The sequence below is a fragment of the Amblyomma mixtum genome, chromosome 5 (genome assembly GCF_055824585.1).
Source record: "Amblyomma mixtum isolate Tamu chromosome 5, ASM5582458v1, whole genome shotgun sequence".
Lineage (NCBI taxonomy): Eukaryota > Metazoa > Arthropoda > Arachnida > Ixodida > Ixodidae > Amblyomma > Amblyomma mixtum.
The window spans coordinates 89,633,721-89,653,868 of record NC_143016.1 but is presented as its reverse complement, the minus strand read 5'-3'; the positions used below and the strand labels follow the sequence as shown (position 1 = coordinate 89,653,868).

General features: G+C 42.6%; 1 protein-coding gene across 2 annotated transcripts in view; it reads left to right on the top strand.

The window, feature by feature from the left end:
- LOC149342963 (uncharacterized) overlaps window positions 1-20,148 on the top strand; it is a 162,038-nt gene that overhangs the window by 17,311 nt on the left and 124,579 nt on the right. Inside the window, exon 8 of one of the 2 annotated variants that reach the window (XM_089545518.1) lies at window positions 36-2,678. The exons of the other annotated variant lie outside the window; for it this stretch is intronic. Within the exon in view, the coding sequence (XP_089401644.1) occupies window positions 36-143 (108 nt within the window). The 3' untranslated portion in view covers window positions 144-2,678. Of the gene's footprint in view, window positions 1-35; window positions 2,679-20,148 lie in introns of those variants that run through there. 2 annotated transcript variants of the gene reach the window in all.

Below are 20,148 nucleotides of genomic sequence, written 5' to 3'. Positions count from 1 at the left end.
CCTTCCCTGTGTTTCTATGCCTTCCGGCCAAGAAGGCAGCCAAGAAGAAGCGTCCTTGCCAGCTAGCCTGCCTGGTCTCATTCATCTTGCTCATTGTCTGCATTGCTGTGGCTGCCATCGTCTTCTTTCTCGTCTTCTCGTAGCCTTGGCCATGGCATCGGCTTCCTCCACCACCGGACTCCTGACCGATCCCTGTCTTTTCGTGTACGCACTTTTAGAGCAGCAGCAGCAGCAGCCATGTGCTGGTCTCCTCACTTTGCTCATTTCAATTGTAGTTTCAAAGTCTGTTTCTCCCCTCTGCCACCCTGTCGTCTGCTGGCCCATGGGGCACCATTGCAGGTTCTCTACACGCGTACTGTGGAGGTTTGATGCAAGAGAAAAGGTGTCAGGCAGTGGAGGACGGTGGAGCCACCTCTGTGTCTGCATTCATTTCTGGTGTCGTTGCACAGGGCCTTCTTTCCTGCGTTTGTGCAAAGCACGTCTGCTCAACAGAGATTCACCTGACGGAGAGAATGTCTTAGAATGTCGTAGGAGAATCTAGCGTAGCCAGCTTGACCCTGAAAGAGTGAAAGATTGAGCTTCATCTTCTCCTCCATCTACACCACTCATTTATGCCTGAAAAATCGAAACGTGTAATCTGTTCCAGTTGTAGGCTCGCTCAGGCATTCCTCATGAACGATACTCTTTGTTTCTCTATCTTGCATTCATTCTATGCCTCATGTTTACTGAGGTAGGAAATTGTGGCGGTTAGTGAAAATGCACTTCATCTCAGTAATTTGCTTCCGAATCCGATAGCCCGTGGTTGAAAAAAAAATGTTGTTTTGAGTTGCAATATCTAGAGAGAAATTGGAAACACGCCAGTTTCAGTGGGTAGTTTACGGTTGAAAATTTGAATGATTTGTCCTGTTGGCCTACCAGGATTTCTAAGGGCTTCATTTATATCTGAAAGAAACAATGGCATCCATTTATTTTCTTCTGGTTTACATAGAAACCTGTCATCTCTTTCTATTTTATTTTACAAAAGTGGTGCACTATTTTTTTGTACATGTAATCTTGCGACTGTTACTTGAGGATTCTCTCACTGTTAAAGGCCTAGAACATAAACCTAAAGTGAACTATAGTATTTTTTTAGCATACTCTCCTTGTCAGAGCTTTGCACACTGTGACCTGCCAGTGTTTTTGTCACATGTGCTTCACACATCCTAGTTTGCAGAGGTTTTGATATGGATGACTCTCTGGCCTCCAGAATAATGCACGCTGTATACAGACTTCAGCTTAACTGAATGCAGGCGAACCTAAGCTGCATTACCCGCGCTGCTCGTCAGTGACATAGGCTTAGGAACGTAGCACATGTCCAACCTCTACTATACTAACACGTTTCATCTCATATTCATCTTTATATCTGTTGTATAGTTACCATTACTGCTTTATGCTGGCATAGGTCTTGCAATGACTGTCCCTGCTGCCATGCGGGTCTTACGAGTGTCTAGACCTGTGCATGGCACCTGAAGTGGGACCTGTGGAAAGCACCCTTTTTGCCATTCGAGGCTGTCACAGGTCTTGAATCTGTGCATCCTCACAACCTCAACTGCATAGCTTTAAAAAACTCATGGAAAACTTGCGGAATATTCAGTGATCTCAACTTGAACACATACCATTACCTCAGGCTTCTAGCTTCAATGCATAGTAATTAGGGTTGCTTTGTGGCAGCAAGTGTATCATGAATGGTCACAGTAGGCATATAGTTCATCACCTCATATTGCTAGTGCCTGGCGAACTCTTGGTAATTTAGTCATTTCTTTTTCGTTTTGGTTTTATATATGTCTCCCATTACAAGCACCTCGGAAGGTAAGAGGCTAGTGTCATGGTTGAGTGTGAGAAACAGTGATGGAAAGTCACAAATTATTTTTAGAAAACTGGTAGTTTGTATTTGTTCTGCTATTTTGGTGCAAATTTACATTATGGATTAAGCTTGTGCTTCTTGAAATATGTCCAGTCCTAGCTTAAATCCTCATCAGTTGTGGGGAACTCACTTTAAGGTTACTATGTAGTATTTTTCACAGTCTGAATTAGGGATCTTTTTTACCTCGCAATAGGAATTATTGGGTGCTTCATCAGCTTTTCAGAATTGCTTCTTTTAGTGCAGGTGCATTGTGACTGTTGCAGATAAAGATGTTGACACATATATTTAATAAGATGTCCAGGGCAGTTTAATGGATTAAGGTGCCATTACTGCAGCATAGAATATATAAGTTGCTGACATTTGTGGATAAGTCTAGCTCTCCTGCTTTTTTCTTTTCGTGTAGCAGTCTTATTTCACAGAGAAAGAAGGTGAAGCTGACTTCCAGTTTCAATGCCAACACATTTACAAACATGCACAAACATGAAAATCAGTATGCTTTTACAAAAACTGTAAATTACAATGTCTTATAATAAGGGAGTAATTACTCATTGGCATCCACCCGAGCGCAGCCATACGGCTACAAAGGAAAGCTATACAGCTTTCTCAGAAACTTCGTAGTTAAAGAAAAATTCGTCCTGGTCCGGGGTTTGAACCCAGGACCACCGCTACACCGGAGCAGTCGCTCTACCAACTGAGCTAACCAGGACGGCAAGCTTATGGTAGGGCGAGAGCGAATTGATCAATAACTCGAAGTGGGAACAGTGTTGGTCAAATGTTTAGGGGAATCCCCCAAGGTGGAGTAGATTTGTAATAAGGGAGTAATTACTCATTACTCATTACAATGTCTTGTGTGAATTTTGCTGACAGTATCATGATCGAAATCATAATTCCTTTTGTGGCGCTGGAACCATGAAACATTTCTTAGTCATGTTGGGGTTTTGGTGTTTCTCTGCGAATGTAATGAACGGATTCCAAAGACTAGCGGCACTTGTTTATAGCTGGTTTATTGGTTCCAGTATTTATAGCTGTTGAACGATGTCAGGATGAAAACCACATGCAGTGCTTTGTTTACATTTTGGAGCAGTCCACGTAACAGTAGGCATGCTTTGTAGCTCTTGGTCATGTGCTGAAAGCAAGAGGACCTGCCCGTATTCAGTTCCTTGTGATATACGCTGCACCATATGTTGCTACAAAGTATTTTTCTTCCATGGCCGTGCATGTGACGCTGGCGGTCTTGTAGGAAGGGTGGCGACCGCTGCGTGTGTTGCTCATGGGGTTGGGAGGAGGAATGCTGGGGAGTGGGGCAGGCGCCTGTTGTATCGCGAGGCTTGCCGTTCCCTTTGCCGCTTCAGGATGGCATTGTCGGGGCGGTCTCTCTATGCGAGCTTTCGTTTGGTTGTTTGGAACGCCAAAGTCCGTACCTGCAGTTCTGAGAACAGTGTCCTCTGCCATCATTTTCTTGCCCTCTTCCTCGACGACTTTCTCCCTCCTCTCTCTCTTTCTCTTGGCAGCGTGCGCAGGTGTTTCAGGTTGTCCATGTCTTGCTGCGCACTTTTACACGATCTCAGAGGTTTTGCATCTCCCATTTTTTCCCCTTGTTCCACCCATGCTCCACTGTTCTTTCTTGTCGGATGCCTTCGGAAGTTGTCTTGGTGGAAGGCATGTATATATAAGCAGCTGTAGAGCAGTTGTAGGCATTTTAGTGTGCATATAGAATACAGTCTTCCTTCATAAAATAGAACCTGTACAATAGTAAATGCAAATATTGTATATATTATGTACATCTGTATGTATATACATGGTGTTTTTTCTTTTGTGTCATTGACATATTGTCAAGGGACAGTGATAGCTGCATTGGTGTACTCTCTGCACTGCTGACTCACTGAACATGCCAGAATGTAAAGGGCACGGATGTGACTGTAATTTGACTAGATGAGAGAATTTTACTCATTGGCTTATTCCTTCATTGTGACTGTCAGGCGATGTTACCGTCATGACAAGATGAAGGCTCATTTACGAGACATAATAGGGCAGTGCTGTGGCTTAAACTTCTTAAAATATTTATGAAAATTTTTTGTTGGATTTGGTTTACAGATTCCATTCTGAAGCCATTCTGTAGCAATGCAGAATGGGTGGAGATTTAGTGTTGTCAGTTTAAATTAAGTACAACCACCTTTGAGCTTTTATGCCATCATAAGTGGCACTGTAGCTTCACGTATTGTTTCATTGTATGCCACTGTGAATTTCAGTGGCGTATGTTTCACACTTCTGCATACACTCATGATGTACTGTGATGACAGCAGAGTTTTAGCATTTTTTTTGCATTCTTCTTTATTTTGAGTTCTATTCATATGGTGTGCTAAAATAGTAGGTGTCGAGTATGCCGTTGTATAGTGCATACCATTATTTTTGCAGATTTTGCAGATTGAGTGTCAGGTTTAAGGACGAACTTAAAAATGTTTTTTAGAGTGCATGTTCCTGGTACTGCCCATTTAATCCTGCTGTTATTGCTTTCTATAAAGTGTCAGACAGTGTCACTTTCTGTAATGTCTGAGGTCTTCTTAAAACATCTCTCACAGACAGTGGTGCAAGGAGCGATGATATAATACCATTGTTCGTTACTCAAGCATCGCTGTTCTTCTGGAATTGTTTGCTCTCCTGGCAATTGAAAAATAGTTTAGCACACCAGAAGTGCGATGGAAAAAGTAAGGGGGTAGACGTAGTGAAGGTGCCTCGGGCCTCTTGTAAAATTCTGTGGACTTGGTTGGCTTCCTTTGACACATAGGGCTTTACCAATACAATTAGATCGTTGCAAACACGCATGCATTTGGGGTGCTTGTTTTAATTTTAATTGTAAGCCACTTTTAATGTCTCTTTCCCATAAACTTAAGTGTGTGTGTAGCATTTTATCTCAGCCAGAGCTTAGAGGATAAATAATGACCAGCCAAAGTTGAGCAGTGACGTTTCTAATACCCCGTGCAATTCCTGGCATGCCCGTTGAGTGAGCAGTGAAGTTAGTATATGTAGTTAATCGGTCCTTTTTCTCACAAAGGATGTATGTTAATAAAAACAAAACACCCTGTATATATATACATGCATAACTCGCTATCTTTAAGTACAGCACTTGTTTTAAAGGGGCTCGCTCAGTGGAACTACTGTTCAAAGTACATAACCTATTCTTGTTTCAGATGTAGGTGGTAGTAGAGGGTGCCACTTGTTTTCTTTGGTTCTCTCGGTGCCTTTTGGCTGCTTGTGGTTTCTTCGCATTGCGAGAGTCTGTGATATAATTTTGAATGCGGCAGCTAGTCTTGTGTGCTCACAGCCGGTTCCAGGCAATGAAATTTTTTTTAGCCACTTCCTCTCTCCCTTTTCCGGCTGCCGTATTTTATCAAGTTTGTTTTGTCATTCAACACAATGTACTGCAGAAAGAATGAATGTTTGCACGTATTTGGTGCTTGCCTGTTCGCAAGGTACCTTGAATGGCTGCGAGCCATCAGAATCATGTGACTTGACTTGCATGTTCCAAGAGAATTCCATAATATCCATCAAACTTTCAATGTTTTGTGAGGCAGTAGTGTTCATTGAATGGCAGTGTGTTTCTAGCAGTTTGCGCAGTAAAGTTATGCGAGTTCAGGAACTGTTACTTTTATTCGTTTTTGACCTGATTACCTCCATTACCTATTGCGCCCAGGTTTACAGCCAGGCAGTACTTTTGTGCTCTGATGCAGCACACGAAGCAGTAAAATTGCCCACTTCATTCATGCATGCTCAGAGCTATTTTCAGTGGCAAGAATGAACGAAGCATCTTATTTTATTGTACTAGAGATGTCCTAGCATTTATGAAGTGAGAAGAAGCGTTGAACTTTAACTCAGGTTGTTTTGCATTTGTGTTATGTTTCATTACGAGTCCCATACCGTGTGAACTTAACTTTATCTGCAGTGTAGCAGCCTACACTCAAAAGGCACTGCACACAGTGGAAATTGACGCATAAATATTGTGCAGGTTTTTTATATTTAAACTATCAGTGGTCTAGTCACTACCTTTCATGTAGGCAGCCACATAGTCTGTCTTGAAACGTGACTTCTTTACAGCTTTGGTCTTGAAATTATAACTCTAGTGAAGCTGTTAACCCATTCGCTTCCTAGGACGGCAATTCGCTGCCCTCGATTTAAAATATTTGTTTTAAATACACTTAAACAAATGGCACCATATGCTTGGCTGCTAATTTTCGGATAGTAGTTTTCACACCAGATGACAATAGTTAGTCAGTAGTTTTTAAAACATATTGCAGAAAAAAATTATTTTCTCGCTGCTTTGTTTGAGAAGACTGGCGTTTCAGGTGCGCTGAGATTCATTTGCTGCTTTTTAGCAGTGAGATAGGTGTAGGTTACAAATACTCCTAACTTTTAGAAGATATCGAAAGCAATGAGTGTGACCTGATCCGCGAGGTGAGGATTAGGGCTCCACTCTGAGCCTGGCAGTGCTGGTGAAACTTGAACCTCGGCTTCGAAATCCGAAAGCTTGCAAGAAAATATTCGTCAGTGTGATGTGTTTTGACTGTTCACATTATCTACATATCCCAGCAAAAAGCAATTGGAAAAGAATGTGCTATACTGAGAGCAAAGATTATTTCGCAGAAAATATTGTTCATGTGGCTGTGTTGCTCCAGTTCAAGAGTGCCAGAAACCAGCTGTAGATCCAATCTAAATGAGTGTAGAGGCTTGTAATGGCACCATTTTGATCGCCAAATACCTCTGAATGACTGCATTGCAGAAAGCATGACGCAAATTTGAGCGTACAAAGGCCAGGAAAAACAGCGGAAGCTGTCGGGAGTGCGACAAGTGCCACTTTGCACTTCACACACCTGTCTGCTTCAGTATTTTTCACAAATAAGAAAAAAATGACGCGTTCTAGATTTCAAATTGTTTGGAGAGCAGAATAAAACAACAGTTTTTTGAATGTGGCCTTTTCAGCGCGAGTTATTGCTGTAACTTTCTAGCAACCCAGGTCTTGCTGTGCCCTCGCGGACGACGCACGGAAGCGAATGGGTTAATGGTTATGGTCGTTTTCTCTTGTCGATCTTGCTCTTCACGTTTTGCATATCTTGTTATTTTTGTTGTTGCGGCTGCATATTATTCCACTGCTCTTTTGTGGAATGCGTGTCCAAACTAATGGCGAGAAGAATCTGCAATAGCAAGTTGTCTGGAGAGCTTTCATGACAGAAAGGTTCGGACAGCAGTGTGCGGATGCATGTGTAGTGTGTGTGTGTGCATGCATGTGTGGTGTGTGTGCGTGTAAGTGTGTGTAAGTGAGCACGTTTCTTTTTTGATGCTTGTTTGTGATGCATCACACGAAAGTACTTGTCTTCTTCTGAAAGGATTGAAAGAACTTTGTGGAAGCTACGTTAACTGCCTGTGTTATATCATATAGTTATTTTATTCTCATTTGCCCAGAGTACGGATGTATTTATAACACACTGACACAATGTTGTCCACTTATGTGTGAAGAAATGTATGTGCCTTACTTATGAATGAATTCATTCACTCTCTGTGCAACTCTGGGGCAGGCTGTCTTTGAAAGCCACGATTTGAAGCATTGACCCAAGTGCTTTTCTATCGTGCAGCTTGCATGTGTAAATCTGTACTGCTATCTCTTCTGTCTATCTAATGAACGCTCCTACTCTTACAGCAGTCCTTGAATTTAGTGTTGTCGCACAGTGAATGGCTCTGCATGCCCTCTGAAGCTCCACAGGTAATGCATTTGATCATGTTGTAGGTAGCGTTGGCTTTACATAGCACCAGAGTACGTACACTGCATTTACCAAAGGAGGTATCTCTCTTTTGTGTCTTTGTTCTGCGCCATTACATTTTAATGGAGTCCTCGTGATGGGCACAACATGTGTGCAGGCTGGTTCAATGTTTCAAAGTTTATGCCAAGCTAGTGTCGCACTGTAATGGGTTTGGCTAAGCAATCGGTGGGAAGGCTACTTCACTTTGGATTTGGCTGTTGAAAAAGAAAAGTGGTCACTGTGATCTCCGAATGAAAAGCGGCTGTGTGATGATTTGTCTTTCTTGTGAACCAGGAGTGCTTGCTACTACATGCTCAGTGCTGTTGGCTGTTTTGCTCACTAGTTAAGCAGAATGTGCGCTTTGGAACAGTCCTTGATGTGATAACTCACCAGCGGCACATCTTGCACATCCATAGTTTCGGAAGTGGCTTGCTTTTATGGGTGTCAAGCTTGCATCAGCAGTGACCTGTCGATGTTTTGTTGAGTACTATCGTTGTGAAATGCAGAAAAGGAAAAGTGACCTCAGTACTAGTAGTGCTGAATATGGTTTTGCACTTCGCATTGGGATGGTGTAGCTGCTTCTGGTTCTTGTATTTACCTTTGTAAGAGCATTGCAACATATCCTAAGTCTGATTACGTTCAAATCGTCTTCAATGAAAACAATATGTTTGCTCAAAGGGTTTGTTCAGTTAATAATTAACAGCTGTGCTGACTTTGCTATACTTTTAATTATTATTTGTGTAGCTTACCAAGAGATAAATGTGCTTCAGACCTGATATCTCTTCGCTGAGCAGTATTTTCTTGAACCTACATGCCACTGTCATTTCGATTTTTTCTCTTTTTTTTTGCACCGAGAAGAAAACTGGTTAACCGTTGGTTTTCCCTCTGGTGCAGGTCTTGTTCATGGTTTAAGGACTGTCACAAACTGCGCACTGGTTATAATACAGCACCTGGACACGCATTTAGATATGTCTTGATCTTTACAGAAGTCATCTTTCATGTTTGTTGGGAGCTAATGCTTCTAAAGTTGGCGTGGTGCACTTGATAATATCTGTTGCATGAGATCTCTCACCTATGAGCCATAAGCAGTTTACACCAACTTGTGGCATGGGACACTTGCAGTACTTCATGACAGCCTCTGGCTTTTGCTGTTCGTTCCTGACAGCAAAATATGTGAAGTTGTTCATTGCTGCTCTTAAAACATGTGCTATTATGCTACTGCAAGATTTGTATCATCTGGGCCAATTTAAATAGGCCTCTATAAGTTTACAGGATGCTTTGCATGTCACGAAGAATTAGAGGCCAGTGCAGGGTCTGTTCTGAAGTTTACATGTAGAAGCATATGTTCAGCCTTTGTGTTCTGAGCTCTCATTTATGAGTTTTATTTTTAAAACGTTTTTTGGCAAGGTAGAACAGTTTTGTATTGCCCCTTCAGTTACTTGAATTGGCCACTAAATGCCATTTCTTTGTGTTGCATTTTGGGACCCTTTAGATTTATTTGCATGCTGACTAGCTGCATGACTTGGAATCCAGACCAAATCCTGACTAGCTTCATGACTTAGAATCCAGACCAAATCCTAGTAAACTGCTCTTCTGATGAAATGTCTTTGGGGATGCTGTTTTTAGGTTTTATGGTCCATGATGTACTATCAGTCTGTGTGCAGCATGCCTGCTTTCTGTTCCATATGGTTTGTGCTGAAACATTTCGCTGCTGCATTGGCTTGCTTTGCAGAGAGTTGTTGAACATAATTATCTCCTTCCATAGACCAGCCACCTGCAAATTCTGCTCCCTCTTAATTGCATCTGCTGTTTCCTCAAGGTGTTCACCTGCTTGCTAACTGTTCAGGTAATTCTGATACCTTTGCTTCATTTTTGTTATTTTCTAGTTTTAGGCTTAGCTCATAGACTGGTTTCAAGAATCCAGACAAGGGTAGATATGACGGGAACAGATGTGTGGAAGTGATTCTATGTTTCACAAGAATCTGAATATGATGCATTTATTTTTTTAAGATTGTTGCTTCTGTATAGGTTGCTCACTTTTTGTGATGGACTCAGAGACAAAAGATGCGCTGATCAAATGATTGTTGTTAAGTTCTGTGCATGAGCAGTGGTTCAGAGCTGTATCACGTGCTGTATTTTTTAAACACTTTAGATGGAATGTATTCTTCATGCTTTCGCAAGCTGCTGTGGTGTATGTTTAATGGCTGCTATAGTTCACTCATGTGTGATGGTCGTTAAGTTATGAGCATGTTTATGTTACTTGCTCTTACATTTCTGAAAAGGGGGCATCCCATGTTCCTTACTGCACGGAAGCCCATTTTATTCTCACATTTCCTTACACTGCACTGCCAGTGTTTTTAGTTTATGCTGCGTGTGTCATCAAGTTAATGGTGTAAAAGTTCTTAATGTGCCTTTTGATCTACCTTGAGATTTCCATGTAGCATTTAGCACTACTAGAATGTTTGCGTTTTGCTATGCTATCTTCTTACTTTTCCTTCCTTGTCTATTGCATTTTACCGAGAATTAACGGTTAGCTTTATTGTTGGCCTCAGCATTGAATCTCATACACATGTAAACTGCTGGTCCTGGTACTTGCAGTCTATGTGTTTTTCACATTAAGGTGGAGTTTGCCTATATAGTTATTTGTTTGCAGTGAAATTCTTTGGCTCCTCTGGTTCATGGTTCATGGTACAATATTACTTAAACATGAAAAATGACTAGGGTATGAATCTGGGCTGTTGTTACTCTGTGACCTGGTACAGCTGTGTTCATTACGATATGCAAGGCACCAGTAGTGAGGTCAATGCAGTTTGCGCTTTATAGCAGTTGAATGCAGCATGGTACGTACTGCAGAGAGCTGTACCTTCTCTATTGGCAACTAGGGGCATTAATTATCACCACTGCCAGGCTTCCACTGCTTTTTGAAGGGAGCTTGGACCTCATCTTGTGTGTTGCAAGTCATAATGAGTGCGACTGCATAGAAGTCTTCTTAGTGTGGAGAAACTTTAAAAAGAGTGCAAAGACACATTTTTTTTTTCCATGTATCCTTACTGTTTTTGGAGCAAACAAGCTTTATAGAAAGGACATCCTTCAGCAAGAACTGAAAAAGAATTGCAAGATTTATCACAGGCTTTGTTTTGAAGTCTGTGACGGGGCATTTGGTGGGAGGCGCTGTGTTACTGATCCACACAGCTAACAAATTTCTTCTTTGCCTTGCCTTGTAGGAGCACTCACAGGCAGTGGCACTAATTAGTATACTGCAAATAACCACCCTGTGTGTGGTGCATTATGGGGTGAGTTGTCACTGTGCCACTAATCACTAAATACTGCTATATACTACTATTATGCCTTGTATGATTTTTGTTTGGATGGTTGGCACCTGACCATATGTCGAAGCTTTCCTTACAGCATGAACAGAATTGTAGAGAAGGCCCGCTAACCGTAGTTATGGACATCACAAAGCTTTCAAGATGGACCTGTAATTTCTATGACCCGCTTGGAATTTGACAGACGGAAGGCCATGACAAGAGTGCCAACTAGCAACTTTGTGTTGCACAAAATGTGAGGTAATGCTACAAAGACATGCAAAAAACTGAGGAAGCAATTACCCTGCACCAGTTACTCTGTGTGGTGAGATAGCAAAGCAGCTGTCAATAGATAGCTGAAAGCAGTGAGTGGTCTTCAATGAGTAATGACATGTGTAGAAATAATAATAATAATAAAAAAACAATCAAAAGCAGTGTGGGGATTCTTGTGAGAAAAACATAATGACTGGATTAAAACTCATTGTCACTGCAGAGCTCACAAAATTTGCTTGGTGTATCATCAATTTATTATTTTTTTTTCTGTCGTGGGTCAGCAATTGGTGTAGTTTGATTGCTTTTTTTTATTTTCTTTCAGTGTATCTATACGCTGAAAGATTTTATTTTTCCTGCTCACTACAAATCATTGGCCTGCACTTGTGTTGTGCACTTCCATCTTTGTAGTTCCATTTAGTGCTGTTTCCAAGAATTGTATCTTGGGCACATTTGCTAGAAATGACATGCCGACATTCTTCATGGAGACTAGAAACTCCACGCGTTGTGGGCTTTGGTACGCATAAGGTGACCTCAAAGTTGCCTAGTGTTTTATGTAGGGGTGTGCGAATATCAAATTTTTCGAATACGAATAGAATACGAATACTTAGTTCCGAATATCGAATAATCAAGGACAGATGCATTTAATCACCACAAAACATTTATTTGGGCACCCAAGAACATCACAGTTCAACTATCGATGATTAAATGAACACAAAAGGTGTGTGTGGCTGCACAAAAAGTATCAAAGTCTCGAACATTATTCTTAGAAGAGTGGAAATATCCGAGAAGATGGCTAGTACACAGCATTGATTAAGGCTAGCTTTCCATCAGCACAAAAGCACGTTGCTGGGATGACGTAAAAGGTTGTCATGAAGGAAAACCAGCTGCTCCACATGGTCAGGCAGAAGTAGTTCCCTTCTAACTGAAACGACTCCTCCAGCCACAGAAAATGCCCTCTCACTTGGCACTGACCTGGCACGTATTGCGAGGTACTTCGTGCACAGCTCTGACTCTACCAGCTTCGCAGGTATAGCCACAAAAAAGCTCACCAGCGCAGTCAGCTACGGCATGGCCCTTGGAGGAAGAAAGAATTTTCGTTCCGTGTAGGCGCCGCCATGTTGTTATGTATCTGTCGATAGGGCTTGCGGACCGAAATGAACGCCAGTGCTCACAATGAATATTCGGCTAGATACGAATATTCGCGTTGGGTCGAATATTCGAAACAACACGAATACTTGGATTTCGAATCGAATTCGAATACTAAAAATATAATATTCGAAATATATTTGAAAATTTCGAATATTCGCACACCCCTAGTTTTATGCCTTCTTTCACCCTTTTCTGGCGCAGAGGCTTGAGGGATGAAGAGGAAATTAAGAATTGAGCTATCTAGCATATTACTTTCTTGCAGGCCATTGGTTTGCACATTATTTTTGGCTTTCCTTTTTTATGGCCACACTTTTGTTGCATGTGCTTTTTTCACCTTTGTCACTATAATCTTGTTATAGTGGAATGAGGGTGATAAGATGATTGAATTTACTTGTAGTTCTACGTACACGGCACATGTAGTTGATGTTGTTGAAGGCTACGATGTTAAACCTTGTTTGATGCCTCTTTGTTAAAAGCATTGTTTATTGCACTTTCTTCTTGGAAACTCTTTGTAATGAGCAGATTTTTGTTGTTTCTTTAGCGGGAGCTCCTCATTTCCATTGTGTGTGCACAATTCAAGGATTGCTTTTTCGTGTAATTTCATTTCTGTCACCGTAGGAGCCCTGAAGCCATGCAAGTTGTGTGAAGATTCTTGGTATACTTGAAGAGAGCAATTAATGTAGGGTTGCTTCCAAGTCAGTTAGCAAACCTTCTTATGACCCAAATGTTTTAGCATTCTGACGAATTCTAGAATGAATTAACAGCTACTTGAGAGATGAGCTTGGCTGCCGCATTTACTTACTCTCCTTAGAGTTCATTGCTTCATTGGGTTCATGAATAAAGAAAAATAGCATGCGCAAAAGGCAAATTGTTTTAAAGATATGATTATTTTGGTTTGGGAGAAAACTTGTGTTGAAAGGAATATAGGTACTAAATTCTTGGTTGCGCGTTTTCAGACATCAAATTCTTGGTTGCGTGTCTTATTTGTAATGATGCATAAGGCATTAGTATACATGGGTCACCACGTGATATTCGCCTGCGGACGCGAAATAATTTATTGTTGAATTTTTCTCTGGCATGCTATTTCAATTTTAGGTTTTAACAGCCAAACAATGGCTACAATGTCAAATTCAGTATTGGTCCTGTCAGGCATAAAAAAACTGTGATACAGAAGCTACATCATTTTGATTCAGTTTAAGCCAGCCTTGTTCAAGAGCTGGAACGATGAATGAGGGAACAGCAATTATATTGCTGTTTTTTCATGCTTTGTGTGACCTGTACTGAACCTTGACGTCGTAGCCAATGTTTGGCTGAAACACCATCAGAGAAAAAAATCAATTATCAATAATGTAGTGGTCGGAGGCAAATACAACTCGTTGATTGATGTATACTAATGTCTTACGCATCTTTACAAAGAAGAAAACACTCAACCGAATTTCATATCTTCATTATGTTAAAGCAGCCAAACCACTAAGATTTCATGAATCGACATCTGATTGAGCTTGTGGCAACCCAAAATAATGAATAGATGGGTTCCATAGCTGAACCTTTGTAACTGGAGAGGTCGCACAATTAATTTCTGCAAAAGCCTGTCTCTGTGTTGGCCAATGTTGGCCTAATTCAATTAGGCTGCTCAGATCTCGAGCAAAAACGCTGTGCAAGCCAAGGAGAACTAAGAACAAAGCATAAAAAGAGAACTTTCGCTTGTTTGAAGACGAAGCCCCAGGGACCAAGAACAGTGCATGCTCATGAAATAGTGTAACGTAGCAGTTTAAGCCCTGTGTATGCACCGTGCTGGGGAGCTACTCTTCCTGTGTGTAGAGCAGCCGCAACGTGCGGTCCACGAACACCGCACGATTGTCATGGAAACAGCTTCTTTGCAACTCGCAGCTACTCGCTATATCGCAACTTCCGGTAATACAAAGTTCAGAGAGTAGGCTGTGCGGCACACTGCGTGTGTTTTTGCATAGCGTACCCATCGTAGTGCAAGAGCAATTGCAAGCATGGTGGGCAGAGATGCACCGCTGCACCGGGTTCCCCGTAGAGCGATCAAATGCAGGAGCCAGTGTCCACACTGTAGGTAATGCGCGTATGAAAATGTGTACGCGCTGTGTACGTACGATGCTGTCCTCACCACTTATAGGGTTGGAGAAGCGCTGCCGCTTGGCTATGTTCTGAGCAGAACATGTGTGTAACATGTTTTACTTTTTGTTTCTGAATGGATAGCCTTTAATAAAAACGTCGCTCACATAAATTGTGCCCGATCTCCTTTGATTTCTTGGTGCCCGTGTGCAACAGTTGCTTACGGATTTTTCAAGAACGGCACTGGGCTGACATGCAGAAGGGGTGAAGGGTGTGGCCATTTTAGTTCTTATATCTGTCCCCAGCCCACTTAGGGCCTTTCTTTAGCCCTCCCTTACAAAAATTTAGGCAGTCTAGATATGACTGCCCAAACAAAGTCTTTTGGCAAAGTCTACATAGACTTCCTATAGACAGTTCTTTAGACTAGTGTGTTGACAATAGAAATCCCGTAGACAGTGTATAGACTATGAATAGACAAAAGGAAATATCTATACGAAAGCAATAGAGTCTATAACAAGTCTATAGAGAGTGTTTAGACCATTTTTACAAGGGCTGTTGCAGCAGTGTTGCAGACGTCGTCGTGCATAAGGAAACACTTTACCTAGTGCTTATTGGGTGAACACTGAAGACACAAGGCGCTATTTGACCCCATGGCTTTTTGCATGTCTTCTCCTTAATTGCGCTGTTTTTCTGCGCATTCGTGATGAGCCGCCAACTAGCCCACAGGTACATTTTTATAGTGCCCACTTCTTTGAAAAAAGAAACCACGCATATTTGCACGCTGTGACTGTGTCGATTGCTGGCCATGAACTTGAAATCAGCCAGATCGACTTCGATGCCTATTCGGGTTGTCGCAGAGGCGAAGACGATATTTTACAAGAATACTAAACTGGACAAAAATTCTGCTGGATCCTTCACTCATGAGAAGCATGTTACAGTTTGCAACTGCTGGGACACCTTTCCCACAAACGTCTGTATGTATCATGTATACTTCTCACCGACGTCATAGTGGCCGCCATCTTTGGGTCCAGAAAACACAGTGGAAGTTTCGGCGTTTTATAAATCTGCCCATTGCCAACATGTTCTCGTGTACACTGTGGAAACTATCCTTAGAACCCAAAGATGGTGCCCATGTGGTCACATGAACAATGGACATTTCGAATTTCGACACAAGTGAACTGGCTTTTTGATCGTAGAATATGAGGATTTTTTTTCACCCGCATCTGAAAGGGCTGTCTTAGTGGATTTTTGTGATTACCAAGCATTCATGCAGTGCCATTCCATGCAGCGAAAACGCCCTCAGACCCAAAATTCTCTATTTCAGTCCTCTTTTGCCGAGTGCTTGGAGCAGCTGACTTGAGAGTGGAGTTCTGTTTGGTGAATGAGCTTGTATGGAAAACTAAAAATAGTACATGTCGAGCTCAGATTGTTTACAAGAAATATATCACGAAATGAAAATACCTCAATAGCTACTGCTGAAAGTTTCCCTGAAACTCCTTAAAAAATTCCGTTTTAGCCAAATTTTAGTCCTCAAGTTCCTCAAAAAAGAAAATCCCCAATGGGACATACCACTCCATTCATGCAGTCCAACAGCAAAGCAGGGTATATTTTTCTCCGTATACCCGTCTATCTGAAAAAATGGCGACAAACCCGGCTTTGATCTGAAAACAAAAGTGAAAAAAAAAAAAAAAAATTCGTGAAGAAATACTCTTGTCGTATTCCACTAACGATGTGGGCAGTGAAAGCTCCCCTCTTGTTTGCACCATTCCTTGCAAGACACCAATGATTGTAGCAAACCTTTAGCTTGCCAAGCCAACTGCGCTGACTGCTGCAAGCTTTGATAGGCTTCCCGCAGTGCTGCAACAGTCGCTATGAGCGCGAGGTGGTGACTTCCACAAATGTGCTATCCTCACGAGCATATGACCCAACCATATAGCTAGGTCTGGAATTTTTCGTGCTCACTCGCTGCTGTAGCCGCTGAGCTTACCACAGATGGAGACCACGATGACATGTAGTCCGGGCCGTATACTACCGTAAGATTCGTTGTTCCGATGCACTGTGCAACCAAGCAATTTATTGAGCCCTTCTTGCTGCAAATCATGCAGCAGTCATACATTAAGTATAGACATAGTTGCTCTTGCTTCTGTGCGCATAAAAAAAAAAAAATGAGCCCTTGTGTAACATTTAAAGGTGCGAAACGCACGGGATCAACACCCATAATGCGCCCATGCGCTCTTTATGTCCCCGCAGATTGGCGTTGCAGCTCCATAGGGTGCAAGGGTGTGTAAGAGTGCTTTTAGGCTTTCTTAACTGCTGTCCAGCTGTTCAACACTTCTGTTCTATAATACTTGCAGCTTGAACTCTGCAGGTGCGGTAACCATTTGGTCTTCACATTTTGTTAATTGCACAATTTTTCTCAACTGCCAAGCACTCGTTGCTCATGGCTTCAACCATAAATGGGGTATATGCTCATGAAAATGCATTTTTTTTTCTGGTGGCATATACAGGGTGCATTGCTGCTGTTGGTGTCCCAGTATTCCATACTGTTGCTGTTGAATTCTGTTGCCTTGGAAGCTTTCAACTTCTTATTCAGCTATTCCTTAGCCTGGTTACCTGCGTTCTTATGACGACCTTGCATGATATATGCTGCATAGGGGTGTTGTGCTAGTCGCTTGCTGGAGTTTAGTTTCCTTGGAGTTTTTCTATTGGAATATGTAAAAAAAGAACGCAATGGAGACCTTACGGGCAGTAAAAAATGTGGCTGCACGGCAAACGGGTAGGCAGGCTCTTGAAAGCACTCTAGTGATCTTGTTAGTGACGGTTACCATGCAGTTCATATTGTGACGGCCCGTTGCTAGCTTTTTTCTAGTTACTTCAAACGTTTTTTTGACAGGGTAGCAATAAGAAAAAAAAATGCCAGTACTCTCTTGAGCAATTGGCACTTGTTAAGTGTACTATATTGATCCATTAAAACATGCTTGTAGAGGGTAATACACTTAGTGCGTATGGGTATTTCAGTCAAATTACACCTATTTTCGGGTGTAAAGGTTTGGATTGACAACGAATCTCTGTTAAGAGTGCTGAAGTCGTTTAGGGTGCTTGCATACAGCAGAAAATTAAATTGCCATGCGTTGCGCTGAACAAATCACACAAAGGGAACAAGGTAGGGAAAGCCTCGGGGTGCTTGCCAGCGTTCCGACAAGAGGTCTTGTCTTCGTCTCAGCAAAGCATCCATCATTGGCTGGGTTTAAACAAGGCCTTCACTTCGATGAGGAAGGCCCTCCTCCCCATCACTGGGCCTTCCTCTTTGGAATGAAGGCCCTATTAAAACCCTACCGATGATATATGCTTTGCCCAGACAAAGACGAGACTTCTTGTCGAAATGCTGGCAAGCACCCTGAAGCTTTGCTCTCCCTTGTTCACTTTATTGTATCAAGAAACCATCTACCTGCCCTCTACCACGGATTGGCAAGGGAAGGACATATACAGAAGCAGCGACGTGTGCCTTGAACAATACTTGAACCCGCAAAGTGTTTCTCGTTCAGTAACCGGAGTGTTCAGGCAACTTGATGCCGACACTGCTTGCATGACTGCGTGCTTGCAGACGTTCCCCTTGAAGACCTTCGCTCGTGTTGTGTGCTTGTTAACGTTTACCTCTGCAATGCTGGCGATACACTCACGCAGCATGAGAAAAATGAAATAGAAGGCAACAACAGCTTCTACAAAACGCTTTAATAGGAAATCTCACAAGAACGAACAAACAAATCAGGTCAATATATGCTCACTGTGGAATCTTCAACAATGCTCGCACTTCCTATAGAAACGCCGTCGCTGCGCTAAACCTCCGCGCGTAATAAGATCCGTGCTTTTGCAAATTGCACCAAAACGAAGGACAGACAAGGACGCAAAATTGAGAAACAAACAAAACATAATCGACACAACAGGAGATGCGACGAAGGTGTAACTCGAAAGCGCCAACGTGGCCAACCTGCACAAGGCGCATACTTTTATTGCCAACAGCGTATGCACACGTAGCAGTAACGCTCACAAAACGCAGGGCAATTAAGTCAACGTAAACTACTTATGATGACACTTAACCAAAGAACGTGAGCGCAGCGCAATGCTTGCATGTTCATTACGCTCGCGCATGTGCGTCCGTTTTTTCCCTTTATTTCACTATACAAAAATAAGGTACAATTTCAAGCGGTCTTACTTGATTCTCTAGATGGTTTTTTTAGATAAAGGAGCACTGCTTGCTTTCCACGCTGCTAAACTCTATGGCGTTCTCTCGGTTCCTAGGTAGTAGTAGTTTTTTTTTTTTCTTGGCTAAAACTTAGTTACGGGTTTTGTCTTGCATATTGCTATTGATTACTATTTACACTCGGCAGAGCCGGCATGCGGCTCTAGACGTTTTCTGTTTTTGTTTATGGAGCGCGCGCGGGCGCACACTTTGCCACTTCAGTGCGTGGCCGCGATCACAGTCTCTGAGTCCCTCGTAAGGAGAACCATTTCCATCCATTATGTATGTATATACTTTTTTTGTTTTGTGCACATAACCCTGGTCACACCGTCGATGTACGACATCCGCCCCAAAGGATCCTGGTACATGCTTCCTCTTATCGGTCTGGCGGGCAAGGAAACAATTTAATGCACACAGCAGCGAAGAACAACCGCCTTAAACTCCTGGACCCGAATACGCCTTCGAAAGCGCCCATCTCCCACCAACATATTTTTTTTTCGTTTCCACGTAGCTTTCTCCTCTGTTCGCACGTATTGCTTTCGGAAGCGTGCACACACCGCGACAATTACATGATGCCCACGTAGGTATATACGTGGCGGGGCGCCTCGGGCTCGTGTGCGTTCACATCACAGGGCATCATTCCGCTCGATCGACGTCCCCTCGCTACAAGAACATGGGGAACGAGGGGCACTATGTGTGTGTCTGGGGGTTCGCTCTGGAAGAGTCGGGAGTCCTTATTCATGTATATGTCATTAGCTAGAGTCAGGAGCATCTCGGTTCCTTTGATCAGTTTTGTCGCGGTCGGTGTACATTGTTGTTATAATTGACAGTTATACCTTATTATAACGAAGTTGAATGGGCCCGGTGATTATTTCATTATAGGCATAGCTTCGTTATAGCCCGTGTTGACCGAGCTTCCAAGGCGAATCTCCATTCCTTTGTAAAATCCATTATTTCATTATAAACCGCTTCGCTATAACGAGGTACGACTGTATACGCAGAGCAAATGCGGCCTCTGCAGGTTTTGAGGAAGGCGACGCAGGAGGTGTACAGGTTTCGGTATTTTCCGTGCCACTGCCGTTGGCACTGTATAACCTGTTGTCGCCGTGGTCAAACTGTGTCGTGCGTTTGAAGGGACGCGCGGAGAAGGCCGTGGACGGTGCAGCATAGATCGTGCTTCCGTGCATCTGTGGCACAGGTGTAGATTGTCATCTTCGATGCACCGTCCTCGATTTCCTATGCTCATCCCTCTCAAAAGCAGCACTTATTGTGTGTTCTCAATCGAACTCGCTTTAGGGCGAGCGACAGGAGTGGGGTATCCTTGGGTATATATTTCCGGACGGGGAGGTAGGAAAGAGTATGGGGTGGGGGAAATGGCGTTGTGCCAAATTTCCATTAAGAGACGCG